We start from the raw sequence: 25,012 nt of genomic DNA, 5'->3' as shown, positions 1-25,012 counted from the left end.
TGCTGGGGGCCCACTGCTCCTCCCCCAGCCGCCAGAGGGTGTGGCCACCCTCAACCAAGGCCTTATTGCTGTTCCTTTCCTCCTAATCCCGGAGCCTCTGGCCCCAGACTTGTCACTGTGAAAAGGGGTGTGGCACGGCAGGGGTTAACTCATGAAGACAGCCTCCCAATCCCATGGGGACGGAGGGAGAAGGGGGTTCTCCAAGCTTGACCCCTGCATCTCCCCTGAAATGTTCGCTTTCAAGCAACCAAAATAGGACAGCGTGACTCTATTTAACTCTTTGCAGGTTTAGACCCTGGAAGGTGTCGATGCCTGTGACACCCACCTCCCCACGCCCAGCCCCCTGCCCCACCCTCCAGAAGGAGCTGGCCCCTGTGCACCTTCCCACTGCCCAACAGTGGGGCGGATCCTTGCGCCAGAGAGGGGGCAGCGCCGACAGCGGATCTCAACATGTTCTTCTCACTACTGGCCTCTGAGGCTGCCCGGGGGCCAGCTGGGGGCCCCCCTACCCTGAGACAGACCACAGGTGCCTTTCCGCAGACCTGGACTTTGCCGAGGGAGCTGGAGTCGGCTTGCACCCTCGAAGCAGAAATATTTTTGTAAGGTTTTGGGGCAGGGAGGGAGCATGAAGTATGAGGAAAACTTGAATCCCAGATTTTTAATGCAAAGTATTTATCGTTTGTACCAGAAATAAAAGTTTAAATTTTTACTTGGCTGATAGCTCTATACTCGGAGTTCTGAGAGAACTTTTGGCCAATGCTGCCACCCGGCGTCAGGAGAAGTGTCCCTGTGCTCTTGGTGACCCATCTTGGGACAACAACTCCTAAAGCACCTACTGTGTGTTCAGCCTTGTGTTGGGGGGAGAGGATGTAGATGGGGGTGGGTATTATTAGGAAAAGATATGACAAAATTTCTGCGCTTAAGAAGATGAGACATACATAGATGGGCAAGCCAGGCAGTAAAAGACCCCGTGACATAGACTGAGACGTGAGATACGGTGAAAACTCTGGAACCAGACTTCCAGGGGTCAAATCCTGGGCATGATTTTTTTTTTAATTTATTTTATTGAAGTATAGTTGATTTACAATGTTGTGTTAGTTTCTGATATATAGCAAAGTGATTCAGTTATACATATATATAATAGTTTGCATTTGTTAGTCCCAAACTCCCAGTCCATCCTTCCCCCACCCCCTTCCTCCCCTCCCCCTTGGCAACCACAAGTCTGTTCTCTATGTGAGGCTGTTTCTGTTTTGTAGATAAGTTCATTTGTGTCATATTTTAGATTCCACATGTAAGTGATATCATATGGTATTTGTCTTTCTCTTTCTGACTTACTTTACTTACTATGATAATCTCTAGGTCCGTCCATGTTGCTGCAAATGGCATTGTTTCATTCGTTTTTACGGCTGAGTAATATTCCATTGTGTATATGTCCCACATCTTCTTTATCATTCCTCTGTCGATGGACATTTAGGTTGTTTCCATGCCTTGGCTATTGTAAATAGTGCTGCTATGAGCATAAGTGTGCATGTAAATATCTTTTTGAATTGGAGTTTTGTCCAGATATATGCCCAGGAGTGGGGTTGCTGGATCATATGGCAACTCTAGTTTTTGGAGGAACCTCCATACTGTTCTCCATAGTGGCTGCACCAATTTACATTCCCACCAACAGTGCAAGAGGGTTCCCTTTTCTCCACACCCTCTCCTGCATTTGTTATCTGTAGACTTTTTAATGATGGCCATTCTGACCAGAGCAAGGTGATACCTCATTGTAGTTTTGATCTGCATTTCTCTGTTAGCGAGGTTGAGCATCTTTTCATGGCCCTGTTGCTGGCCATGATTCTTATTTGCTGTGCAATCTTGAGTTACTTTACCTCTCTGTGCCTCAGCTCTCTCAGCTATAAAATGGGCTTAGTTGTGAGACTGAAGTGAATTTATACGTGTCAAGTGCCCAGCACATAGTCAGTGCTCACTGTGTTAGGTGCTATTAATATTGTTACCGTTAGTGAAAAGAGCAGACGTTTCCTCATTTATAAACCCGACACAATGGAGCCAGACATCCTGAAGGCCTCTTCACTTCAAGAGTATCTTCTAGTATAAAGAGGCTGTAATATGAAGTGCCGGGCTGAGCACTGAGGACTTCCAAGGAGGAGGGATGTACAGGCTGAGTTGATTGGGGAAGGTTTCCTGGACGAGATGGGACGTGGGTCGAGGCTGCAGGCTGGTCGGGATTTGGCAAGGTGGAGGGGACTGTGTGAGCACAGGGCAGAGACTGGAGTCTTTCAGGTGTTGGGCAAGTCCCAGGGGTCCCAACTCCTTAGGAGGGAGGAGGCTGGGAGTCAGAGCCTTCCTCACAGGCCTTGGAGAAGAAAAGGGGCTGGCAGGGCTGTCCCCCTTACTCTGCTCCCCAGCACCCCCAGAACAGGCTGCTGTTGCCCATTGAACTGTGCTGGCCAGAGGGGTGAGTTGGGAGCTGGGCTTGCTTGATGGTCAAGTTAATGGTAGGGGAATGGGGAGACATCCTTTTCAAGTGGGCGTGCCTCTCTCTGAACCTGTTTTCAAGAACCAGCTTCAGCCGTGCTGGGGGGCAATTTGGGGAGGCCTTCCTCCCCAAGCGTTTTTCTCCTTCACCTCCTGCCCAGCCCCTGCTCCGGGTGAGGGAGGGGATTACTTGGAGAAGGCATCTCCCACCCCTCTTAACTCTGTGGGTGTGTCTTCATTGCTGGGGGTGGTGGTCCCCAAACCATATGCCTTCCCTACTCACTTCCAAATAGCCAAGAATAATACTTTTTTAAAAAGTAATGTTTTCAAGACTTGGAGTGTTTTTCTGATCTTCCTTGGGGAGGGGGGGATGAGCACCTCCAAGCCTGCCTGTGTCCTGCAGGGAGGGGCCTGCTGGAAACTGTCATTACAGACTACCCTGCCTGGGGCCCCTTCTCTGTCTCAGGGCATGGAGATGAGAATTAAGATTCCCTGTGACTTTGGCCTGACCCTATGCTCAGACGAAGTCCACGCCTCCCATCGTTCCAAGGAACCCTCCCAACCTCCCCAGCCAAGCTCTGGCTCTGCCACGGTGCCTCCAGTCGGAAGTGTGGTATTTGTGTGCGTCAGACTCAGAGCTTGTTACCTAGATGTAGGTGGTCAGCTGTTCGAGAGATAAGGCTTTACTGTCCTCAAAAGTCCTTTGTGGATGTGAGAAAACACCTGCGAGAGGTCATATATCTACAATAGTTCTCATTTCTTCAGGGTTGACAAAGTGCCTTCATATAAATGAGCTCGCTTGGCTTCTTTCAGCGATTCTGTGACATTTTATGAATGCGGCTCACCTGTGAAACGATGTGACTTGCCCAAGGTCCGAGAGTAGTGAGGAATCCAAACCCAGCCTTCTTATGCCACGCACGCTTACAACCCAAATGGGTTTATCGGATGGGCCCACCGGAACCTCAGCACGGCGCACCGGGGGAGGGTGAGCAGGGCCAGCCCTGCAGTAGCCATCACCGAGGACTGGGTGGGTGGGGGGCGAAAAAAAAAAAAAAAAAAATCCCAAAGCTCCCCTGGGACTGATGTTGGCAGGAACAGGCTTCTGATTGGTTCCCTTGGCCGAGGTAAGCAAGGCCCTCGGGTGGGAGCCCAGGAGACCAGATCTCAGCAGTGCCTCTTCAAGCCAGAGGAGCTAAAGGTGGTAGCAGGCCTCCCCGGCAGGATCGCCCGAGCACGGCCGGGCCTGTACTTTCTGTGGGTTTTCTTCAGGCTCCTCTCCCTGCGGTCTTGTTAACCACCGGATGTCTTAGGTGGGGAAACTGGAGCCCTACAGTTGGAGCATCTCTGCCCAGGGCCTTCGCGGGACCTGGATAGGGTGCGTGGAGCTGTCAAGGAATCTGGCAAAAAGTGGGGCAGGGGCCGCTCCCCAGGAGCAAAACTTGAGGCTAAAAATTCACGTGAGGAATGTGGGTACCGGCCTAGTCCCACCTCTGGGTGACCTTGGGTGGGTCACCTCCCCTTCCAAGCCCCCAATTCCATCATCCCCTAAGAGAGAGGGCTTGTCTAGACTGTCTTCCCCGACACTGGCATTCACCGTGTAACTGCTCCCTGGTATCCTACTGCAGGTTTTTAGCCATTTGGCTACTGATGGGCAATGGACTGGCTCCTGTGGCCGGTATTTGGTGGATACTGTCGAATCACCTCCAAATGGTGCTGTCCAAGTTTACATTCTCACTAGCAGTGTGTGAGAGGCCCTGTTTCCACACATTCCTGCTGTATCAGTCAGGGTTCTCCAGAGAAACAGAATACACACACACACACACACACACACACACACTGATTGATTTTAGCTCACGTGACTGGGGATCTGGGCAGCTAAGGGCTGGCGGCTGGCAGGTTAGGCAGAAGTTGATGTGGCAGCCTTAAGTCTGAAATCTGTAGCGCAGGTCAGCAGCTGGGAACTCAGATTCAACTTCTATGTGAAGTCTTGAGGCAGAATTCCTTCTCCAGGAAAGCTGTTTTTGCTCTTATGGCCTTCAACTGATTGGATGAGCCCCACTCACATTGGCAAGGGTCATCTCCTTTACTTAAAGGCAACTGACTGTAGATGTTAATCATTTCTACAAAATACCTTCACAGCAACACCTAGTCTAGTGTTAGACCAAAACCTAGCATCATAGCCTCGCCAAGCTGACAGAGAAAATTAACTACCACACCTGCCATCACTTTATATTATCACCAAGCGTTGGTCATTTTGACCGTGGGAAGCATCAACGCGTTCTAGGGTTTATCCTCCGATATGAACAAGTGACCATAGAGAGGCGACTGGCCGTGCTGTTTCCCCGTTTGCCCCTCGCCCCCTGCGTTCTCCACCTCCCTCTGCCCTGCTCTGTGCCCCAGGACTCCAACCTCTGGATTGGTCTCCCCTGGGCTCTCTCACCTCTGGCTCAGCCAGGAGAAGCACCAGACGTCAGAGGGCAGGATGAGAGGGACTCTGGGGCTTGGATTCCCCACCCCTTACTTCCTCAGCACCACGGGTCTGGCCCTGGCTTCCTTCCTCCAAGGCTCCAGACCTCCTTGCACTCCTGGACAACTACTCATTCCTCTTCAGCCCTAGCTTCTCAGTGTCCCGTAACCCTGCCGGCACCTCTGTAAATAAGCAATACTTCATTAAAGGCCCTCTGAGTTCAGCTGATTGTTTTCCTGTAGAGATCCTGATGATGACGGCCATCCCAGATGGGGACCCAGAAGGATGGACGGTGGATGGGAAGAGGGCCAAAGTGAGGTGGATGGAGGCCCACATGCTTCTCCCTGGGAGAAGGTTCAGACCTCAGGGGGCTTCCGGTCAAACAAGGGAGAGAGAAGGCGGGTCACAAGCTACCTCAGGACCCAGGCCTGCAGAGCCTTTCAGGGGTGGCAAATTAGTGGTCCTGGCTCCCGCTGTGGGTCTCCCGCTGGGAGAATGTCCTGACTCCTAGGGGAGCGGGGGGCGGGATGAAGGGACACTGTACCCTCAGTGCCCTCCTTTCCTGCATCCCAGGAGCAGAAACCTCTCTACCCCCTGCATCTATACCTGCCTTTCAGGATTCCCACCCATCCTGATGGTGGGGAAGTGTCCCTTCTCCCCGACTCCAGGGCTTTGAATCCCAGCCCTTCCCCTTCCTCTCTGGAGAAGTGTTCTCCGCTCTTACCCCGGGATCTCGCTCTTTCCTGCCTCCTGCCCATCTGTGCTGAGAGTGTTTAAATCTTTCCCATTTAAAAAGTGCAATCAAAAGCACCTCAAACCCAAGTCCCACTCCACCTCTGCCCTATTTCTCCTTGTGTCCTCACAGTCAAACTTCTTGCCAGACTCCCCCTCCTCTCCCCTCCTCCCCACCCCCCGCCGCCCCATGCCGTGGCACTCAAGCCTATGCTGTGATGCAATCAGGAAAAGTCACCTGCTCCTGAAACTGGTGAATTATTTCCACCTAAGTTAGGCCAGATTCAAGGTCCTCCCTGTGCACATACCATCACCTTCACTCACTCGTGGTTTTCCACCTCTTGTACTCTGTGATCTAGCCTCCTTGTACTGTGTGGGCTCCCTCCAGTGTGCCACGCACCCTCCTGGCATATGCTGTTCCCTTTGCTTGTACAGCTTAGGCTCCCTTCCTCCTACTACCTCTTTCCTGGGGATTTCTGCTTAGATGTCCCTGCCCCTAAGAAGGCTTTCCTGATGCCCACCCCCAGACTCAGGTAAGACGTGCCCTACTGTGGGCCCCCATAGTCCCCCCTATTTCCCTGGTACAGCACAGGCCCCAGGATAACGGACTTACTGTTCGCTGGTCCGCAAGCATCGCCAGCCTGTGAGCTTCCTGAGGGCAGGGATACTGCCTGGTCTCTGTTCCGTTCCCTGCCCCTAGCCCAATGCACAGCTCCGATGGGTACTCAATTCCCAGCTCCAGATGGATGAATGGACCGATGACGCTGTCCTCCTATGTGTGCGGGTGTAGGATTGGCGTGGAGCTCAGAAGCTCCGGAGGGCAGTGTGGGAGGTAGGACGTTTTAACCAGCAGAGCTGTCCGGCAACAGGACTGACAGCCCGTCAAGGCGGTGACTGGGTGACTCCAAAACTGGGCTTCCATGGTAAAGTCTGGCCTTGGATGGGGAGCACGGACCAGAAGACCCAACAGCAGCCTGAAACTAACACTCAATATCTCCAGCTGGCCTGGAACTGGGGCCCTTGCCTGTGGTTCCCCCAGACATGGACCGCCACTCACCACAGGAGACAGTGGCGGCGAGACCGCTTGGAAGGAGAGGTTGGGGGGCGGGGTGGAGGTGAGGGTGGGCGTGGGGACTCAAGTCAGGATCATACACGCCTGTCACCACAAGAGGGCGCCCTGGGCTTAGACTTGCCCTGAGCGTGCAGGGGGACCGGGCGGGGAGAGGCTGGTCTTGAGGCAGGGCTCTGCCCCAAGGTGTGATTAGAGTGGCCGGACCCAGGCCCAATGCTGGCCCCGAGGTCAAAAGAGTTCATCGGAGGACGGGATTGTTACGCTGTTTTAAAATTAAATACATATATTATTATCTATTATTCAAAACCTTCAAGAGCAAAATGGGCAATGAGTTTGTTTGTACTCCCTCTAGACGGGTGGGGTGGGATGTCTATGGTTGAGGCTCAGCATTAAGGATATCAGGGGCAGGAAACAGCTGTGTCCTCTCCCATCCACTTCCCTGGAAAGTTGCTTTATTCTGGTTCCCAGTGCACCTCTCACTCTGTCACCCTGACACGAACCCCCTCCACCCCCATTCTGCAATACTCCTCCTGGCAACGGTGCCATCAGATTGACTCTGAGGTGTGATTTTAAAAGAGGCCTGGAATTTCTCCCTGGCCTCTATCTTCCTTCCATCTGCTCTTTTAGGAAGCCTGAGCACGGATTCAGTCCCTGAGGTCACCCCAAGGCAGGGAGCTGACCCCCGCCCCACATCCCCCCGCTCTGGGCCCTACAGCCCATCTGGCAGACAGAAAGAGCTAGAAAGGACTTGCTACTTGGTGGCCTTCCAGGACACCTGGCTCTCCACCCTTCTCCCAATCCTGACAACTCACACCAGCTGACATGACAGGAAATGAGGGTGAGCAGAAAGGCCTGCGGCCAAGAAATCCACTTTGCTGAGGTAGGGAACAGGGTGCGGGCCCACCTCGCTCCCCGAGCACCTCCTCCAGGGCTACAACCTGTTTCCAGCAATGTGTCTGGACGGGGAGGCTTAACTCCTAGAGCCTTCCGTCCTTGAAGCAAAAGAAGCTGCTAGCATGCTCACATAGAAATGGGGCCTGGGGGGGGCTCGTAACTTCCTAGGGGATCAGACGTAATCCCAGGAGGACCAGAAGGACCCCCAGGAGGGATCCACGTTGATCACAGTTTGGGGACAACAGGATCCTGGAGTTAGGCTTTGGCTGCTCTCTGAAAAAGCCCTCCAGCTGTTGAGAGGGTAAGGGGTAAAGGAGGAAGTGATGGGTCATTTGCATATCATTTGTATGTGATTTGCATGGTGCTCTTTTGATGTCCAAAGGCACTGAAATTTCCTGTCTTTGCTTCTTTTTCCCTTTCTTTCCTCTGTTCCTTTCTAACCTCCAGGCAACTCCCTATCTCTCTCCTCTTCCCCACAGCTTTTTCTCTTCCTGGCTAAACAGAGAAATGGAGTATTAGGCCACGGAAGTGGCACCTTCCCCACCTCCCATCTGCCCAGAACTCAAAGAGCTGATTTCATGGAGACTATGAGTGCTCCATAGAAGCACTCATAGTCTCCACGAAGGAGGGAGGGACAAAGGGGTCTTGTGGACTCCTGTTCCAGTTCATCTAGTTGAAATGGTCATCAAGCAAGTCACAGAGGGAAGGAATAAAAATCATCGAACCCTGCCCCTTGCCCCACCCACCCTTCAAAGGCCCAGAAAGAACAGAAGAAGGAGGAGCAGAGAGAACAGAGGGTCTCTGCTCTACCTTTGCTTGCCGTGTCGTGTGACCTTGGGCAAGTCCCACCCCCTGTGGACCTCTGGTCCCTCATACGATTATCTAGGTTCCTTCCACCTGGAGTTGTATGCTCATAGAAGGGAATAGCAGAGAAGAGGAGACTCGGGCTCAGACACTGGAGGCCAGGATTAAAAGTACCAGCTTTGGAGTCAGGCAGGCCTGGTCTAAATTTCAACTCTGCCATCTACTAGCTGCATTAACCTCCCTGAACCTCAGTTTCCTCATCTATAAAAGGAACCTAAAAATTGTATGTTCCTCCTAAAGGTGTGATGACTGAATGAAAAGGTACATGCCCAGCACGTAGCACTTTGTTTGGCCTATAGGAAGCATTCAATCAATATGGATTGAATGAATGAGTAAATGAATGAAGATGAGGTCCTGTCTGCTACCTCTCCCCGACCCCTCTCACCTTCCCATCCTTCCCCCAATCACCCCTTCTCCTGGTCCAGAACCCAAAACTGTCCTTCCAACTCTGAAGCTATAACGCCCCATCTCTTCCCCAGTGGGCCCCATCTCCAAGGGTTCCACCCCCACCCGCATCCCCAGGACCCCAGTATCCTAGGCTACTAGAGCTGGAAGACCCTTAGAAATCATTAGGTACATGCTCCTCTGGCTTCTGGAAAACTAAAGCCCAGAAAAGAAATGCAGCTTTGCACATGGAAAAGAGAAACAGGTTCCAGATACTGGTGGTCAGAGAATCAGACCCTTGGGGAACATGGCTATACAAATGCTATGCAAATAGAGATATGGAAATCACAAGCGCACAGGGGTATATAAACTATGTGCAGGCATTTTTCTAGGATGATGGTAGGTGAAGTGCAGTTGTAGATAAGAAATGGCCTCAGGCTTGGGGCCAAACCTGAAGTGGAGGAAGGGAGGGAAAGTAGAGGAAAGAGGAGGGAAGGAAGGGACAGTCTGGCAGTGTGCCAAGGTGTGGGGGGGTGTGTCTCTGGGTTCACTAGGCCTCTGAAAAGCTACTGATCTCTTTCCTCAGCCAGAAGAAACAGGAAGAAAGTCTCCTCCCTTCTTGCTAAGAGTGGGCGGAAGAAAGGTTGGTGCGATTGGGGGAGAGTGGTTTGTGTGGACCCGAAGAAGCACTTGTTAAACATTTTCCCTCCAGGGCCACTGTGGCACCCACTGGGCCCTTTCTGACACCTGTTGTGTACCCTGCACTGTGTTTGGTGCCGTGGGGGCAGCCAATCAGTTAACAGCCAGGGGGTGGGATAAGAAAAGTCCTGCAGAGCGAGCCACAGGGCTGTTACGAACATTGAAACGTTATGGTAATTTAATAACAGATCAGATCACTTCCAGCTTCAGAAGGAGGTGGCATTTGAATTGCGCACGAAGGCAGAAGAGTGCAGAGTTTAGGAATAGGAGCCCTGATATTTACTGGAAGGGTAACTTTGGGCACACTAAATTCTCTAAGCCTCATTTTTCCCATCTGTAAAATGGAAATAGTAACAGTCCAGTTTTCGAGTTGTTATGAGGACTAAACAAGATCAGGTGCCTCTCAAGCGCTGGTTAGCACAGTGCCTGATGCACTGAAAGCTCAATAAATGCTGGATGTTCTAATGGGGACTATTGGGGTGGATGGTGGGTGGACACACCAACTGGAAAGAACAGCGCAAACAAGGTGTAGAGGCAGAAAAGCCCAGGACTTGTTCTGTAAGCAGGTTGAGAGGGAGACCTGTCTGGAAAGAAAGGCGAGGTCTGTCCTGCTGTGGGCACACGGCTTTCAAGGTTTATACACAGGTGGTCTCTTCGCCTCGGCACCTCTTCCTGGGACCTGAAGAGTGGAGGAGAAGGGTGGGGGAAGCTCAGGTGACGAGTCTATGATGGGTGCTGCAGAGAGCACTGGAGTGGGAGTCCAGAGACCTGATCCCAGCCAGTTTCCTTCCATCGCTAGGGAATTGTGTGCCTTTGGACAAGTCACTTCCCAGTTCTGTAAATGAGGAGGTGGCTGTTCCCACAGCCCCTGACACTAGTAAAGAGCTTTCACATCATACTCTTATAGAGCCTCGCAGCAACCTGGGACCTGGCAGGGCAGGCAAGAGACACTATCTTCACCCAGAAAATGTGATAATTAGTCCCAGGATGTGGTGAGGATGCACGGGGCCCCTAGGTGAGCTTGACCACCCGCTAAATTCAGATAGATAGATGCCAGTTAAGATGAACACCTGCCCCGTTTTACGGATGAGTAAACTGAGTTCAGGGAGGTGATGAGCCTTGTCTCGTGTCACACAGCCGGTAAGCGGCAGAGAGGTAGGATTCCAACACCAGATTCTTCCTAGCGCACTCCCGGGGCTTCTCCAAACACTTCCAGAGCTCCTCGCAGAGCTGGGGTGTCTGTCCAGACGGAAGCTTAGCCCGCCCCCGCGCTGGTTAATCTGCCAGGGGTTCCTCAGTAGGGCAAGCTGTTGGGCCGGGCGCGGTGGGGAGAGGCCATTGGCGGGTCCGAGGCGGACAGGTGTCCCGCAGGGTCAGGACCCGCCCCGGCAGCACCGCCTGCCCCCTCCCCCGGCCCCCGGCTCCCCGAATGCAAATCGCTGCTTTGCCTGGGCCGGGGGCCAGGCGCGGGGGCCCTGCCAGGGGGCGTGGCCCGAGGCCCCCGCCCCGCCGCGCCGCGTGCTCACCTGGGGAGTGTGGCAATCCCGCCGCGCCGAGTGCTGCCCGGGTGGGCGGGAGGGAGCAGCGGAGCGCGCTACGGCTGCGGCGACGGCTCCGGCGGCGGCTCCCGCGGCGGCGGCGGCCGGGGGCGTGGAGGAAGGAGACCCTGGCTTCCCCGGAGGCCCGGCTGGGGCAGCCGCGAGGGGCCTGGGGGGAAGCTGGCTTTGGCCCCGCCTGGGGCAGGATGGTGAATCTGGAACCCATGCACCCAGGTGAGGGGCGGAGGGCGCGAGCTCTGACAGGTGTCACTGTGCTCGGGCAGGGGCGAATGACAGGGGCGCCGCTCTCGGGGGGGGGGGGGGGGGGTCTTGTTCCCCAGCGGCCAGGAGAGGGCAGTGTGGATAGCGGGTCGCCCCGAGCTGGCGGGCACAGGGTCCGTCTGGGGGACTTTGGGGAAGAATGAAGGTAGGGGCTACGGTGGAGGGTGGGAGGGCTTCTGAAGCCTCGCATCTGGAGAGCGCTGGCATCTGGAGAGCCGCAGCCCTGTGGGACCTGGGCCTGCTGAGCTGTGGTAGTCTCGGGGAAGTTGCCCTGTTCACTGGTTGCAGAAGGGTGGCTCACTGGCTCAGCCAGGGGTGTGGACCTTGGAGTGCAGAAGTGAGGGAAATACGTGTATCCACATGTTGCGTGTTTGGTGTCCCAGGCATTTACGTGAAGTATAGGGAGAGTGGATATTGGTAAGGTCTAGGGGGTGCCTAGGAAAAGTGAGTGGAGCTGGGCATTTACAGAGGCACACCTGGGGCAGGTGCCATGGTGCACATGTATTGATCAGGGCCTAGGGAAGCATGTGTCCGTGTGTGTCAGAGGTGAGTCTACCTGTCCCCATGTGTGTTGGGAGAGGAGGTGGAGCAGACCCCACCCGTGAAGGTGTACCTGCTCCCCTGCTCCGTGAGTCTAGGCAGTGCCGTAGGCTGGTGCGCGGCGGGGCTGGGGAGTCCGCGTGCGGGGGCTGAGCCGGGGCTCTGTGGGACGCACAGGAGGAGAAGCCTGCACAGGGCCCTGTGGGAAAGCGCTTCCATCTCTGCGTCTGGGGGGTGGGGGGGGGCAGTGAGAGATACACCCTCTGTGTTCCATGTCCCATGGATTTAGATACCAAGCCCTCCTCTCCTCAGGAGTGGGAACCTAGGCCATGGAAATGCTTTTCCGGGAGTCAGTTTCCCCTGCGTGAAAGGACTATGGGCATGGAGTGAACCAAGACCCCTCCATTCACCCTGCTGATCCCTCCTTCCACAGCCAGGCAAAGACCAGAGCTACTAATCCTGGAGGTTGGACTTGGTGTTGGGGTGGGCCTTCTGGAGGTCTGAGGGCCTGAGCAGAGACGGACTGACGTGGAGAAAGCTGAGCCTGATTTGGCCATTTCAAACCAGCAACTTGCCTCTTAAAGGGGGCAACACCCAATGAATGACCTTCATTAAGGACTTCAGAGCTGTTGACAGGAATTTTGTTACCTGCTCTCCTTTCTGGAGGAAGAGTGAGGGAGTCAATTCTCAGGACCTACCCCAAGGAGCAGGGTAGGCTGGAGGCTTTGGCCCTTGCTGGAGCCGCCAATCCTTGAAATCAAGCAGCAGTGGGTGCACGGGGGAGACCCAGTTTCCCAGACGCAGTCCTGGTGGGGCTGAGTGAAAACCAGCAGATGGTGAGGTGTTAGCTCTGAGCGGATCCCCAGGTGCCAGGACATGCCAGGGAGGGCTCGGTGTGGCGGAAAGAATCATCCAACTGGGTATCATCCAATGGTTGGGGGAAGTCCATTTTCAGACCTCGTAGCACCAGCATGGAGCTGGACATAGCTGGGGGCAGGTCCCGGGTTCTCCTTCCTCCACGTTCCACCAAGAAGGCCTAGGTGTGCATGGGAGCAAAACCTGAAGGCATGCCCCCCAGTGGGAAGTTCTTTAGGACCAAGATCAGAGACTCCCTGGGGGTTTTCCACCTCATTGTCTACTGGAGGCTCCTGCTCTGGGGGAAGTGGGAGGAGTGGGGGGGCAGCTGGGACCCAGCAGGGAGGCCACCTGGGGGCTAAGAGGATCTAGCTGAGAGCAGGAAAGAGAGGGTGAGGTTGAGGTGAGGAGGCCAAGCCCTCCGTGCCTGGCCTGGGAGGAAGCTCCAGGCTGACGCTTTTCAGAAGCCCGGGCACCTCCCCCAGCCCTGTCCCCCGCAGGCAGACACAAAGGGGGTGATTGAGCTAAACCCAGGGTGCGCTGACTCCTCAGGTGAGTTCTCCGTCCACCTGTTTACCTCGGGTGGGTGACCTGAGTCATCTCTCTACATTTGCTTGCCACTGCTTCCCAGCCCGCTTCTGTAGTCTATCTCCCCTCAGGGCTGCCTGGCCTCCCTGTGAGGTTTCCTGGCCTCTCTGTGGTGTCTGGTTCCCCTTTGGAGACCTCAAAGGGATCGCTCAATTTGGGACTTTCTGTGGGGCCTCTCTAACTAGGTCTCCATTTGAGGGCTCCCTTTGCTGGGTCTTCTCAGTGGGTTTTTAGTCCGGGGTCATCTTTGTAAGGTCTTTCATCAAGGGCCCTGCTGTGGGGTCTCTGAGGGAGGATCCGTCTATGGAGTGTCTCCCTGGGGGCCCCTCTCTAGTGTCTCTCAGTCCAGGATCCTCTCTGTGGAAATCTGGTCTCTTCTGAGCCCTACTTTTCCCCTCCCAGTGATCCTGTGTCCTGTGGATGCTTTATAAACAGCACTTGCCCTGTAAATCCCCAGTCCTAGGCCCTTGGGGATTCCCCCTCCATGGATCTACTGCAACAGTTTGGGGGGGTTGGAGGGAGAGCAGGGGCACACAAAGTAATGCGTAAGGTCCCCCACTCAGCAGCTCCACAAGCACTGCGGCCCCTGAGTCAGCCCATCTTTTTGCTTTGATAACCTGGGTACCAGCCGTGATTCAGGTTGGCCTGGGACCTCAGCACTTTGTATTTTGTAGAACACCTCTCACGCGGGAGCACAAACACCTGAGCAGGCATGAGGTCACCAGACACAGGGGCACCCAGGCTAAGGAGGGGCTCCTCCCTCCCAGGCCCAATGCAGGTAGATAAGAGTCAGACAGAAAGCTCAGGAGGGAGAGAAGAGATGGAGGAAACAGTGGGAAACAGTGGGAAACGAGCCGGAGGGGGACACCTGGTTAGTCCCAGAGCATCTGTTTTTTGCCCTTTTCCTCACTGTGAGCTGTTCTCTATCAGCGTTGGGAAAGGAGGATCGAGTCTCACAGACTGATACCAGTTCCAGCTCAGGACCATTGGGTTCGAAGGTCTCTTGAGAGGAAGTGCATTTCTCTTGAAGAAGAGGCCAGAAGCATCTCCTCCAGGGGAGAGTTGGAGGCCTGGCTAGCTCAGAAGTAGGACCGGTGGGCCCCTTGAATTCCCTGTGGTAGAAGTGCCTGCAGCAGTGGGTGTGGGAGTCAGGAGGGAGCTCCAGTCCCTTCCGAAGAGATGAAGATGGACAGTAGGAGAGAGAGTAGTGGGCCTTTTGTTTTCCTGGCGTAGCCTGGACCCAGGAGGTCCAGGACATCGTGGACACTCAGCCTGCAGCCTGGGGAAGTGCTGCCCCTTGGACTTTGCTCCTGCAGGTTCACACACACATCCTGGTTCACAGATGTGTAAGGAGGGGTCGCTGCTGGGTCACGCCAAGGCACAGGGAGGTCAAGGCCAGCGGCCAACATTTCGCTCCAGCTTCAGAGGGTGACAGTGCCGGTGAAGCAGATGAGGGGCTGCATCTGGTATCTGGGTTCTTACACAGACCAGCTGAGCCTCCCCAGGGAAGGGAGTGATGGCAAGGAGCCTCCTCAGTTGCCAGCTGAGATTAGAACAGCAGAGAAGCCTGACTGCACCCCACACCTCTCTCACTCACCTCCGGCAAGTGCTGTCCGACAGGCGAAGGGTTATGGCGTCTCGGCGAGTTTCGGTGTTGGCCCATTTTTAGGCTGAGACCCAAGAGCTCGTCCCACCCATCAGCCTCGGCCTCCTACCCAACAGGAACAGGTTCTCAGTGTCTTAACACCCTATGGGAATTAAGAGGTTTTACAGATCATCTCAGCCTGACCCTCCATTCAGACTCAAATCCCTGTCCAATCCCAAAGTGTCACAATGTTGCTCCCATAATGGGTACATCCAATGAGTAGATGTCCTGGAAGAGTGTGGAGCCTTTGACTCCTTCAAAAGTTAATTTTAGACATGATTAGGACTACCTTTTATGCTAATTTAAAAGATCAGAGAGATGGCTTTTGGGTAGAGTTAAAGGTGGTACAGGGAATGGGTGTTGGAGGAGTGTTTGGGTTACAAGCATAGAATTATGGTTTAGCTAAAATATCACCCTTCTTAAACATCAGATGTTTGAAATAAGTTGATTCAGAATACCTGGTCATCATCCCACCCTCACTACCTCTTAAATTCTTCTTGTCCCCATGAGCGTTTTTCCCATGAAGTCAGAATTGGGAGAATGCAGATGGCTTCCCAGGTAAAGGACAAATTACGATACTGCTTAGACAGAAAAACCAAAGCTGTTTACTGTAATGGGAGAAGGGGACTCCGATCGAAGCCTAAGTATCTGTTTAGTTAATTCATTTATCACGTGCTTCCTTTGTACCAGGAACTGTGCCAGGCGGTTTTCATTCAGTATCTTATTTGCTCCTCCCTATAACTCTGGGGAGTATCATTTTTCTCATTTTTTTTTTTAGCTGAGAAAACTGAGGTTCAAATATGTGGCCAGGGTCCCCCTGTGCTAGTTAGGATGGCACTGGGATTAAATCCAGGTCTGTCTGCTGTCAAAACCCATGCTCTGAATTCCCGGCGCCACTGAAGCAGGTTTAAAAGCCCACTGAGAGGGCTTCCCTGGTGGCGCAGTGGCTGGGAGTCCGCCTGCCAATGCAGGGGACACGGGCTCGTGCCCGGGTCTGGGAAGATCCTACATGCCGCCGAGCGGCTGGGCCCGTGAGCCATGGCCGCTGAGCCTGCGCGTCTGGAGCCTGTGCTCCGCAACGGGAGAGGTGGTGAGCACTCACCCCCTCCCGCCCCTTCCCAGCAGTCTCTGACGTTTTCTCAGCACTGCCGAAGGATCCCTATGGGGAAGTGTAACTGAGCCGATCTATAATAGGCAATGCCCAGCTCCAGCGTGGCACTTCATGGGTGGGACGAAGCTAAGCCCATTTCCCCACTGGAGCAGAAAGCGTGGAGTAGCAGAAGCCCTTTGCAGACCTGTCCAGGTGGCCCACACTAGTTACTCTGCATATTCATGCATGACAGACTGTACAAAAAGTTTCAAACTGCAGCAGAAAGGACTTTGGTTAGGCTGGAGAAATGCCTTCTTAAATGTAGTGCACTGAGAGGGGTGGCAAGTGTGGCTGCAGGGTTTCCCCTAGAGGTCTGTAACCACGCAGGACAGCGTGGATGTCTGGGGAGGGCTGTACGGAGCTCCAAGTATTTACCTGGGAGTCATCACTTTGACCGGTCTCAAAACTATTCCTCAAACTACAGTGGCTCCCAAGGTTGCTTACTCCCTCCCCTGCTCCTGGGGTGTTCCAAGGGCTGGAGAACCTCGGGACTCCCCATCTCTGTCTTGCTTGGCATGGCAGTCACCCCTCGTGCACTGCAGTCACTACATCCCCTGGGACCACACTTTAAATCTCTGCAAGAGCCACACATATCATTGCCATAAAAAAAAAAAAAAGTAGAAGAAGAAGAAGAAATAAAAGTCGGTTTCTTCCTGCTTTTCCTGGGGCGGAGGTCCACCCTTCTCCCTCATCCTGGTCATCTCCAGACCTCAGGCATCCAGACTGTCAACTGCCCAACTACGTGGCCCAAATTAAGACGGGCTGCTTACCCGGGATTGGCTGGGGGGGCCGGGTATGCAAATTGGCTCACCAAGACTTTATCTGGTTTGAAAGAGTTAAAGTGCTGCCCCAGAGAAGGGGGGGGCAGGGGGGGTCAACATGATTTGAATAAAATATTCTTCTGTCTTTAACGGCTTCAGTATTTGGGTGGTTTCATAAGGAGAGGAGCTGAGAGTGAGTTAGCTCAAAGTTGTCTCTTTCCTTCTCTTTGCTGACCCTTGAGGAGACTTAGGGGCCTCTTAGGCAGTGGCAGCTGTCTGTTGTGGGTAAATGTTTAATTTATTGAAATGAAGCAGGGCAGAGAGGCCAGACCCGCAGCACTTGGGGGCTGAGACAGGGGGCCTTGTGTAGGTCTTCTCTCTCCGCGGGACACTGACCCGCCTGCCGTCCCTTTCTTAACTGAGAACATTGAAGGAGTAGGAGAGAAGGTAAGGGTTCCCAAGGAGGGCCACACAGGAACTAGGGTTTGATCACCAGACAGTGGGTTGACCTCTGAGAATCAGGCAGAGAATAGAGGCAGGATTGGCTAAAAAAGATGAGAAGGGCAAGCCTTGGTTCAAGGGTGCTCTTATCTCTCAAGGTAGAGTTATTATGAGGGGGAGGACGGGAGATGGATATTTCTTACGCTACTTTAAAAAATAACAGACATTCCCCAAATCCCAAAGGAAATGAGGATGGAGAATGAGGAGCGTTCTCCCCCATTCCCCTCCCTCCGCTGTACCCTTCCCCTTGTTAAATTTTTACCAACTGAGCCTGGTGATAGAAGGAAGTGGCCGTGAACGATGCAAAGGGGAGAGACCCTGCAGTAGCACTGGAGGAAGGGGGAAAGGAGGCAAGTCTGGGATGAGGGGATATGTGCCCCAAGCTTATGAATATTCTAATAGTTGTATGTTTAGGAATCAGGAATCTGAAAGTCTGATGCTTGTTGTAATTACACATTCATCTTCGCTGTTTAGTTAAAGCCACATATGTCATAGCGAGAAAAATTGTGACCTGTTACTAAAATCAGTTGTGTTTTCCCTGCAGATATCAAGATGAGTGGGGATGTAGCAGATTCTACAGTTGCTCGAAGTGCTCTCAGCCAGGTGGAGACAGGTAAGGGTCTCCTCTTCTGGGAAATGAAACAGAAAAGCAAGGGCAGGACATAGTTACTGGAATTCATCGAATAATGGAATAACGTGGTACCTCTTCTGGCTTGGTCTTTCAGCCAATCAGACCCAAAGGCTGGGTCTTAGGAAATGAAGGGATTCCCTAGAGACAGGGGGTATGACCCTGGAGCCTTTGAACAGTAGACATTGGTATACAACGGAACAAAGCCTCTGACACTAGGCTAGGAAAGGGCCAGATCCTTAGAAACAAACAAGAAGTTAGGGAGGAGATTCACTTTTTTTTTTTTCATTTTTAAGTAACATTTGTTTTTTTGCTTTTAGTTTTTTACTATTTTTTTAATAGATCTTTTTTGCAGTATAATTGCTTCACAATACCGTTAGCTTCTGTTGCACAACAAAGCGAATCAGCCGTACGCATACACACGTCCCCATATCCCCTCCCTCTCGAGCCTCCCTCCCACCCTCCCTATCCCACCCCTCTAGGTCATCGCAAAGCACCGAGCTGATCTCCCTGTGCTATGCGGCTACTTCCCACCAGCCAACTATTTTACATTCCATAGTGTATATATGTCGATGCTACTCTCACTTCGCCCTAGCTTCCCCCTCCCACCCCGTGTCCTCAAGTCCATGCTCTATGTCTACATCTTTATTCCTGCCCTGCAACTAGGTTCATCAGTACCATTTTTTTTTCAAGACCCCTAGAAGCAGCAGGCTGTGTTCCCAGCTGCTACTGACTGACAGAAGGCAGAATGTGTCTCTGGTAGATGGGAACTAAGGCCTTTTAACCCCAGATTTCTCAATAATCCTACTCAAGGAACTAATCAAAGAGGCCCATGTACAAGTGTTCCTCTTCCAAATTACATGCATGTGGGTGGCAAACAGACCCAGAAAGGAGGGCTTGGTGCCTGTAGATGACTTTGCTTTGTGAATAAAAGGAAAAGGAGAGGGAAGAGTTGAGAAGAAAGTTTCATAGCTCTCTCTCTCTCTCTCTCTCTCTCTCTCTTTTTTTTTTTTTTTTTTTACGGTACGCGGGCCTCTCACTGTTGTGGCCTCTCCCATTGCGGAGCACAGGCTCCGGACGCGCAGGCTCAGTGGCCATGGCTCACGGGCGCAGCCGCTCCATGGCATGTGAGATCTTCCTGGACTGGGGCGCGAACCCGTGTCCCCTGCATCGGCAGACGGACTCTCAACCACTGCGCCACCAGGGAAGCCCCTAGCTCTCTCTTTTAACTCCATAGTCCAAACCTTGCTTTGAAAGCTCCATATAATTAAAAACAACTTGAAGAAAGATGAGCATAAATTGTAACACCACCAAATAACTTTAATAGTATCCCAACAAGACCTCAGTTAGTCTTTCATCTGGACCATTAGAGGCATAGAAATTAGAAGTGGAAGAGAATCGATGTTCCCCAGAGCTAAAATCTTTTCCCACGTCTTCAGGTGCAGTCTAGTTCCATTCTTGAAGCTAAAAGACTCAGGATCAGGGACACGATAATTGGGGGTCTTGTGGAGACACCTGCAGCATACATTTACCGTAAACTCTTCTGCCCCTCCGCCCTCCATTTAGCATTGAAACTGTCTGTTTACACGGGTAGTGGTACACGTTTTATACTTTGCTTTGTGTCTGGGAACAGTTAAGCTTGGAGAGAGTGGGCCAATTGCAACCATTTGTCAATTGATTTATTAGCTGAGTATGTTTCACTAAAGGTCTGTGGAGTGGGGTATCTGTTCTCCCCAGTTGTGAAGAAAATTCCCTTTGATCTCCAGAACTCCAGCAAGGCTTTCATATCAGTTCACCTGATGAGTAGTAATAGGTACATCTCTGCTCTGAACTCTTCCCTAGAGAAAAACCAGAGTCCAGAAGCCTTGATTCAGAAGTTGAGTCACCCTTTCCCAGTAGCAGGCTGGCTAGAGCCGACCCTGTTCACCTGAGCCAGGTATATTGCCCCAGGTATGTGGTGATACAGCTAAGAGAGTGTCCATGAGGGTGGAAGTCCACACTTAACAGGATAGCTCTGGTGCTCTGTTATTAGTTACGGGACCAAGTCAAGACAACTGTGTCAGGAGTGAGAAGGACCTACATGAAACCCTGAAAAGCGATCCAGGAGACAGAGGGAGTTCAGAACCTGGGTGGGGATTAAGAAGGTTAAGGCGTTACAGGCAGTCTCAGCAAGCTCTGGCCTCCTGTCTGGGACTGTGGGAGCTTGAAGGAGAAAGGTTGAAGGAGAAAGAGTCTGAACATAAACTGGGACTTTCAGAATACGAGTGTCATCTCAGTGTCTGCCAGTTCAGAATGTGACCTTGGGCCAGCCGCGTTGCTTCCCTAGGAGGCAGGAACCGATGACCTTTGAAGAGTATGGATTTAGAATCAAACAGACCTGGGGTGAGAATCACAGCTCTGCTGCTGACTGGTTTATGTGATCTGATGAGTTAATTTAACCTCATCTCTTCTAAAGAGGACAATTAATGTCCATCTTAGAGAGTGGGTTGAGAGTTAGCTGAGATATTTAAAGCCCTTAGCACAGTGCTTGGCACATGACAGCTGCTGTCATCATTTCCTCTAATGGCATCATTAAGATTCTGTAATATACACAACGAGACTTGATGCTAAGTGTTCTGGGGCTGCAGGTAGCTGGGGTGCCCTTCTCCCCTTCACTCAGGCCAAGTGGATCAACCCTACAGGTTGATTTTGTTCCTTCCACCATTCAGGGAAAGATTCTGTGTGGGTCCTCCTCAACTCCAAAGAGACCCTTTAGTTCATCTGTCAGAACGCCTCCATTCCCAGATCCTTCACTTCTAGCGGCTCAGCTTGGTGGCTGGTAGCATCCTTACTTAGGTGACTGTCAAATTACTGCATGTTTTTAAGGGCAAGAAAAAAAGAGGCAGCTAATTAAAGTAACCAAGCTTCCTGGAAAGTCATTCTGACTCATTTTTTACAGAGGAAAACTTATCGTGAGTCACAGCGATTACCAACTTGGTTTAATGGCTTCCTTTGGATTTTTAAAAGGCAGATTCCCCTTCCCAACAGTGCCTGAATTAAGGGGCGGTTTGTCTCTGGGTTTTAAAGAAACTATAAAGAAGGGTGACCTAGAAAGCCCCAGCTCCCTGAGAGCACCCTCTGTGTTGTGTGAAATCCCCAAGGTGCACGAGGTGGGAGCTGGGAAAGGGAAGTGAATTTCCCCTCCACGCTGGCCAGGACTGCAAAGGAGAGCGTTCTCTAGTCCAGACACAGACCTCCCGGTTGGTAGAGACCTGGCAGGGCAGCTAGCTCATCCTTTCCTTTCCTTCGGTCTATGAGGAAGCCGAGGCATGGGTGGACAGAGGAGAAATTCAGTGGCTTTGTGACAGCGCTCGGGACCAGAGAAGGCTCCCGACCCCCTGGCCAGTGTTGTTTCCACACCCTGCAGAAGACTGAAGCCAAGCTGTTTCTAGATTTCTGAACTATCAGCTTTTCTATCCTTCCTCTTACTTCCCGTTTTTACTTTTCCTTCCTTCTTGAGGCTGACACCAATTTTTTTTTTTCCGGTTCTCAACTGAGTGGTTGATAAGAACATAGCCTTACCCACATTTCAAAAGCTCCCAGCTCCATAACTGACCATCCCCAAGCACCCAAGCAGATAACCCTGTGACTTTTGACCACTCTGGTCACAGTGTAGCCTCCTACACAGGGGAGGACAAATACGGTGGGCTTGAGAAGAAGAAGGGAAAGGCCAGTCACATCCACGGAGCCTCCTTCCCATATTCAGGCCCATGGAGCCAACTGTACATGCATTACCTCCTTTAATTCTTACAATTGCCATTTTTATCAATGAGGAAATTGTGGCTCAGAATGAGAAACTAACTAGCCCAGAATCACACAGCTTCTAACCAGTAATCAAGCTCAGTCCTGACTGCAGGCTGTTAACTCCCTGCAGGTTATTGGGCAAATGTCTTCCCACCCATACATTTATTTTCCTCCCCATTAAGGAGGGTTTCGGGCTGGATAGCCTCTAAGGGCTGAATTTTTAAAGATGTGTATGCAGTTCTGCTTTTCCATATTCTCTGCCATCAGTTCCCACACCGTGCATTTGTGTGGGGACTTCCTCAGCCCTGAGTTCTGCCCGTCTACCCCGTCACCTCCCTCAGCCCCTATATCCCCTCCTTCCACCACCCTTCTCAGCCCGCTCTCCTTCTGACACCTCCAGCTGCCTTGCTCTGTTCAGGCTCCATCCTCTTCTCTGACCTCGCTGGCAGTCCTCGCTTGTGTCAGACCCTGGGCTCAGAAAGATGACGAAACAGTCCCTGTCTTCCAGGAGCTTTCCTCCAGGGCTTCATGGTGGAGTGGATCACAGGGCCAACCTGTGTTTGGAAGAGCACATTCAAACAGTGTATTTGGACTTTACAACAATTCTGTGAGTGTAGATGGCACCATCCCACTTTGCAGACGGGGAAGTTGAGGCTGGTTAGCTGATTTCCCCAAGGTTCTGTATCTAGCAAATGACAGAATTAAACTTGGGTCTTCCTAGTGACTATTTACCCAGAGATGGTGGTGGGAAGACTGGGGACCAGCACAGGAAACCAGGGACAGAGGACACAAGAGAGTGGCAGCATCAGGGAGATGCCAAAATTATGGCAGGTGGCTCCAGCCAAGGGGCTTGGCTCTCCTCCTTGGCCAGAGGAGAGCCAAGCCCCTGCTGGGGGGGTTGGTCTCATCCAAGAGGCAGAAGCCTTGTCTGGTGCCAAAATGTGCTTGCTGGGGAAGAGAGGGAAAGAGCTGGGGTCCACTTACTCCCTTTGGTGAACTGTGGAGAGTGAGAATCTGGCCTTGGAGAGAACTGTCTCCATCTCTTCTCTCATCCTGAGCCAGCCTCACCAACACACCAGCCCCAGCTCCCCGCATTCTGCAGGCTCAGTTGTCATTGGTGGAGTGGGGGTTTGCAGGCCCAGATGACAGTGGAGCAGACGCCTTAGGACCCTTGTCCTGCTCAGAGATCTGGGAAGGAAGGGCTCCACGAGGGGAGCCCAGGGGAGGAAAAGGGGAGCAAGAAGGAAGGGGGTGGGGACCGGACTCTGTTCAGTCATCCCTTCCTGCTGCCCTTCTTCTTTGCTTCAGTTGCCTATCTGAGAGGTGAAATGGCTCACCGTGTCCCACCGTCTGGAAGGACCATCCAGGGGAGTTAGCTGTGTGGGGACCCTTTGCAGAAAGTCTCCTCACTTAAATCTGGCAACTTTCTGCATGGTTTTAAGACAGAATGGACACGATTATATAGGGGAGCCCAGAGAGGTTAGTGATTCTCCTTAAGGCCCAAAGAAATAATGAGTAACTGACCCAAGAAGAGAAACCCCGTCTTGGTCAGTTCATTCCTGGGACCTCGCCATCTCCACCCTACTGAGTCCCCAAGAAAAGAGCTAAGGATAAAGAAACTGCGTCTCACTGCGACGAAGAGGTGCAGTTCCAGGCAGAAACGGGTGGAAGGCTCTAGAGACGTGTGTGGGTTTTAACCCAAATGTTTATGGAATAAAACTATTCTTTCAATGACAGAGAGGACGAGAGAAGTCTAGGAAGTACCTGGGGTGAGGTGAGACTTGGGGGAAGGTGCAGAACAGTCTCCTATCGACAGCTCTTTCTAAATGAGACACACGGGCGCACGCGCGCGTGTGCACGCACACACACACACACACACACACACCCTTTTATGATTAAATAACAGAGTGGGTGTGAAAGCACTTTGCAAAGTGTATGTCACCACACAAATACAGTCCATCATTAGGTTGATAATTATCAGAAACGTTCAGGAGACAAGACAAAGCTCTGTCACTGAGCAGTGTGGGACAAGTCTGCTTGTGCCTTAGACTCGAGTTTCCTTGTCATAATATGGCGGGAGAGAGGGCTTGAGGGAGTAAAGTGAAGAGAGTGAGCTGGGTGGGCTCTAGGATTCAAGCCTGGTGACTCTGGTCCTGTGCCTTGGTCTGTACCCACTCTCTCCCTTACCTCACCTCTCTGGAGGACAAAAAGGAAGCCACAGCCCCTCCAGATGTCCAGGGGGAACTGATAGGAATCCCTGGATTCTGAGAGGATATCTTGTCCATACCTCTCTCTTCCTTTGAAGCCATTTCAAAACCATCCCTGGAAAATAAAGGATCCTGTTCTTAGAGCTATTTTCCCCTCATTTATCTTCCATCCTTAAGAAAAGCTAACCCCACAATTTCTCTTGGCCACCTATTCTTGTAGGATACAATTCTCAGTGTCGGAAGTCCTTTCCGACTGGCATAAGCCCCTTGCCCCTGGTTCTGGCCTTCTCAAACCAGAGTGGCTTCCATCTCACCATGTTTCCAGTTTCTGTGCAGGGAGATGAGGAGGTACTAATTCACCATCCAGGCTTCATACTGTGGCTGTGTGTGCCAGAGGTCTCGGGAGAGCAGCCTGTGACGTCAGGAGGTACCTGCCTCTAGCACACAGAGAACCTCTGCAAATAAAAGAATTACTACAGCAGCTCCCACCTGTGCCACACTTTCTCGCCCATCTAGTCCCAAACCCAAGCCCACAGGGCAGGACCATGCTGCTCAGGTGAAAGTGTTGTGAAGTGTTTTTAATAGCAGTGTTTTTTTATATGTTGCTTGAAATCAGGAGGTTTATAACACATTCATGTCCCGAAATGGGTCAAGATACTTTAAAGTCTAAGCATACTATATATGAGTGTGTTACGAGTGTGTATGTCACAATCTCAAGAGGGGTAACAGTCCATATGGACTAAATTAATACTTGCCTCTGGGTAGCAGGTACGTTTGTAAATATAAAATTATGTTAAACCTTAGCACCAGAGCAGGTAAATGAGCCAAGTCCTGCCTGACACCCGCCCCTCTTCCTTTCGGAGGTCTCTTTAAGGAAGGCCACCTTCCCCACCCCAGCTGCCATCTCTGCAGCCCCCAGAAGAACATGGACCTCCTTTTCT

The 25,012-nt window shown here is 52.2% G+C and overlaps 1 protein-coding gene across 3 annotated transcripts in view; it reads left to right on the top strand.

Moving 5' to 3' along the window:
• The first annotated feature begins 11,325 nt into the window (after positions 1-11,325).
• Positions 11,326-25,012, top strand: part of POU2F3 (POU class 2 homeobox 3) — a 79,157-nt gene continuing 65,470 nt past the window's right edge. Inside the window, exons 1-2 of one of the 3 annotated variants that reach the window (XM_065881366.1) lie at positions 11,326-11,365; positions 17,998-18,066. Coding sequence is in view for 2 of the 3 variants with exons in the window: in XM_065881365.1 (XP_065737437.1) it covers positions 11,338-11,365; positions 17,998-18,066 (97 nt within the window). In the remaining variant the exon portion in view is untranslated. The remainder of the gene's footprint in view (positions 11,366-17,997; positions 18,067-25,012) is intronic. The other 2 variants (XM_065881365.1, XM_065881364.1) reach the window with 2 other exon arrangements.

This window comes from Phocoena phocoena, chromosome 8 (assembly GCF_963924675.1).
Source record: "Phocoena phocoena chromosome 8, mPhoPho1.1, whole genome shotgun sequence".
Lineage (NCBI taxonomy): Eukaryota > Metazoa > Chordata > Mammalia > Artiodactyla > Phocoenidae > Phocoena > Phocoena phocoena.
Note: the sequence above shows the minus strand (reverse complement) of the source record. Positions and strands in the feature narration are given on the sequence as shown.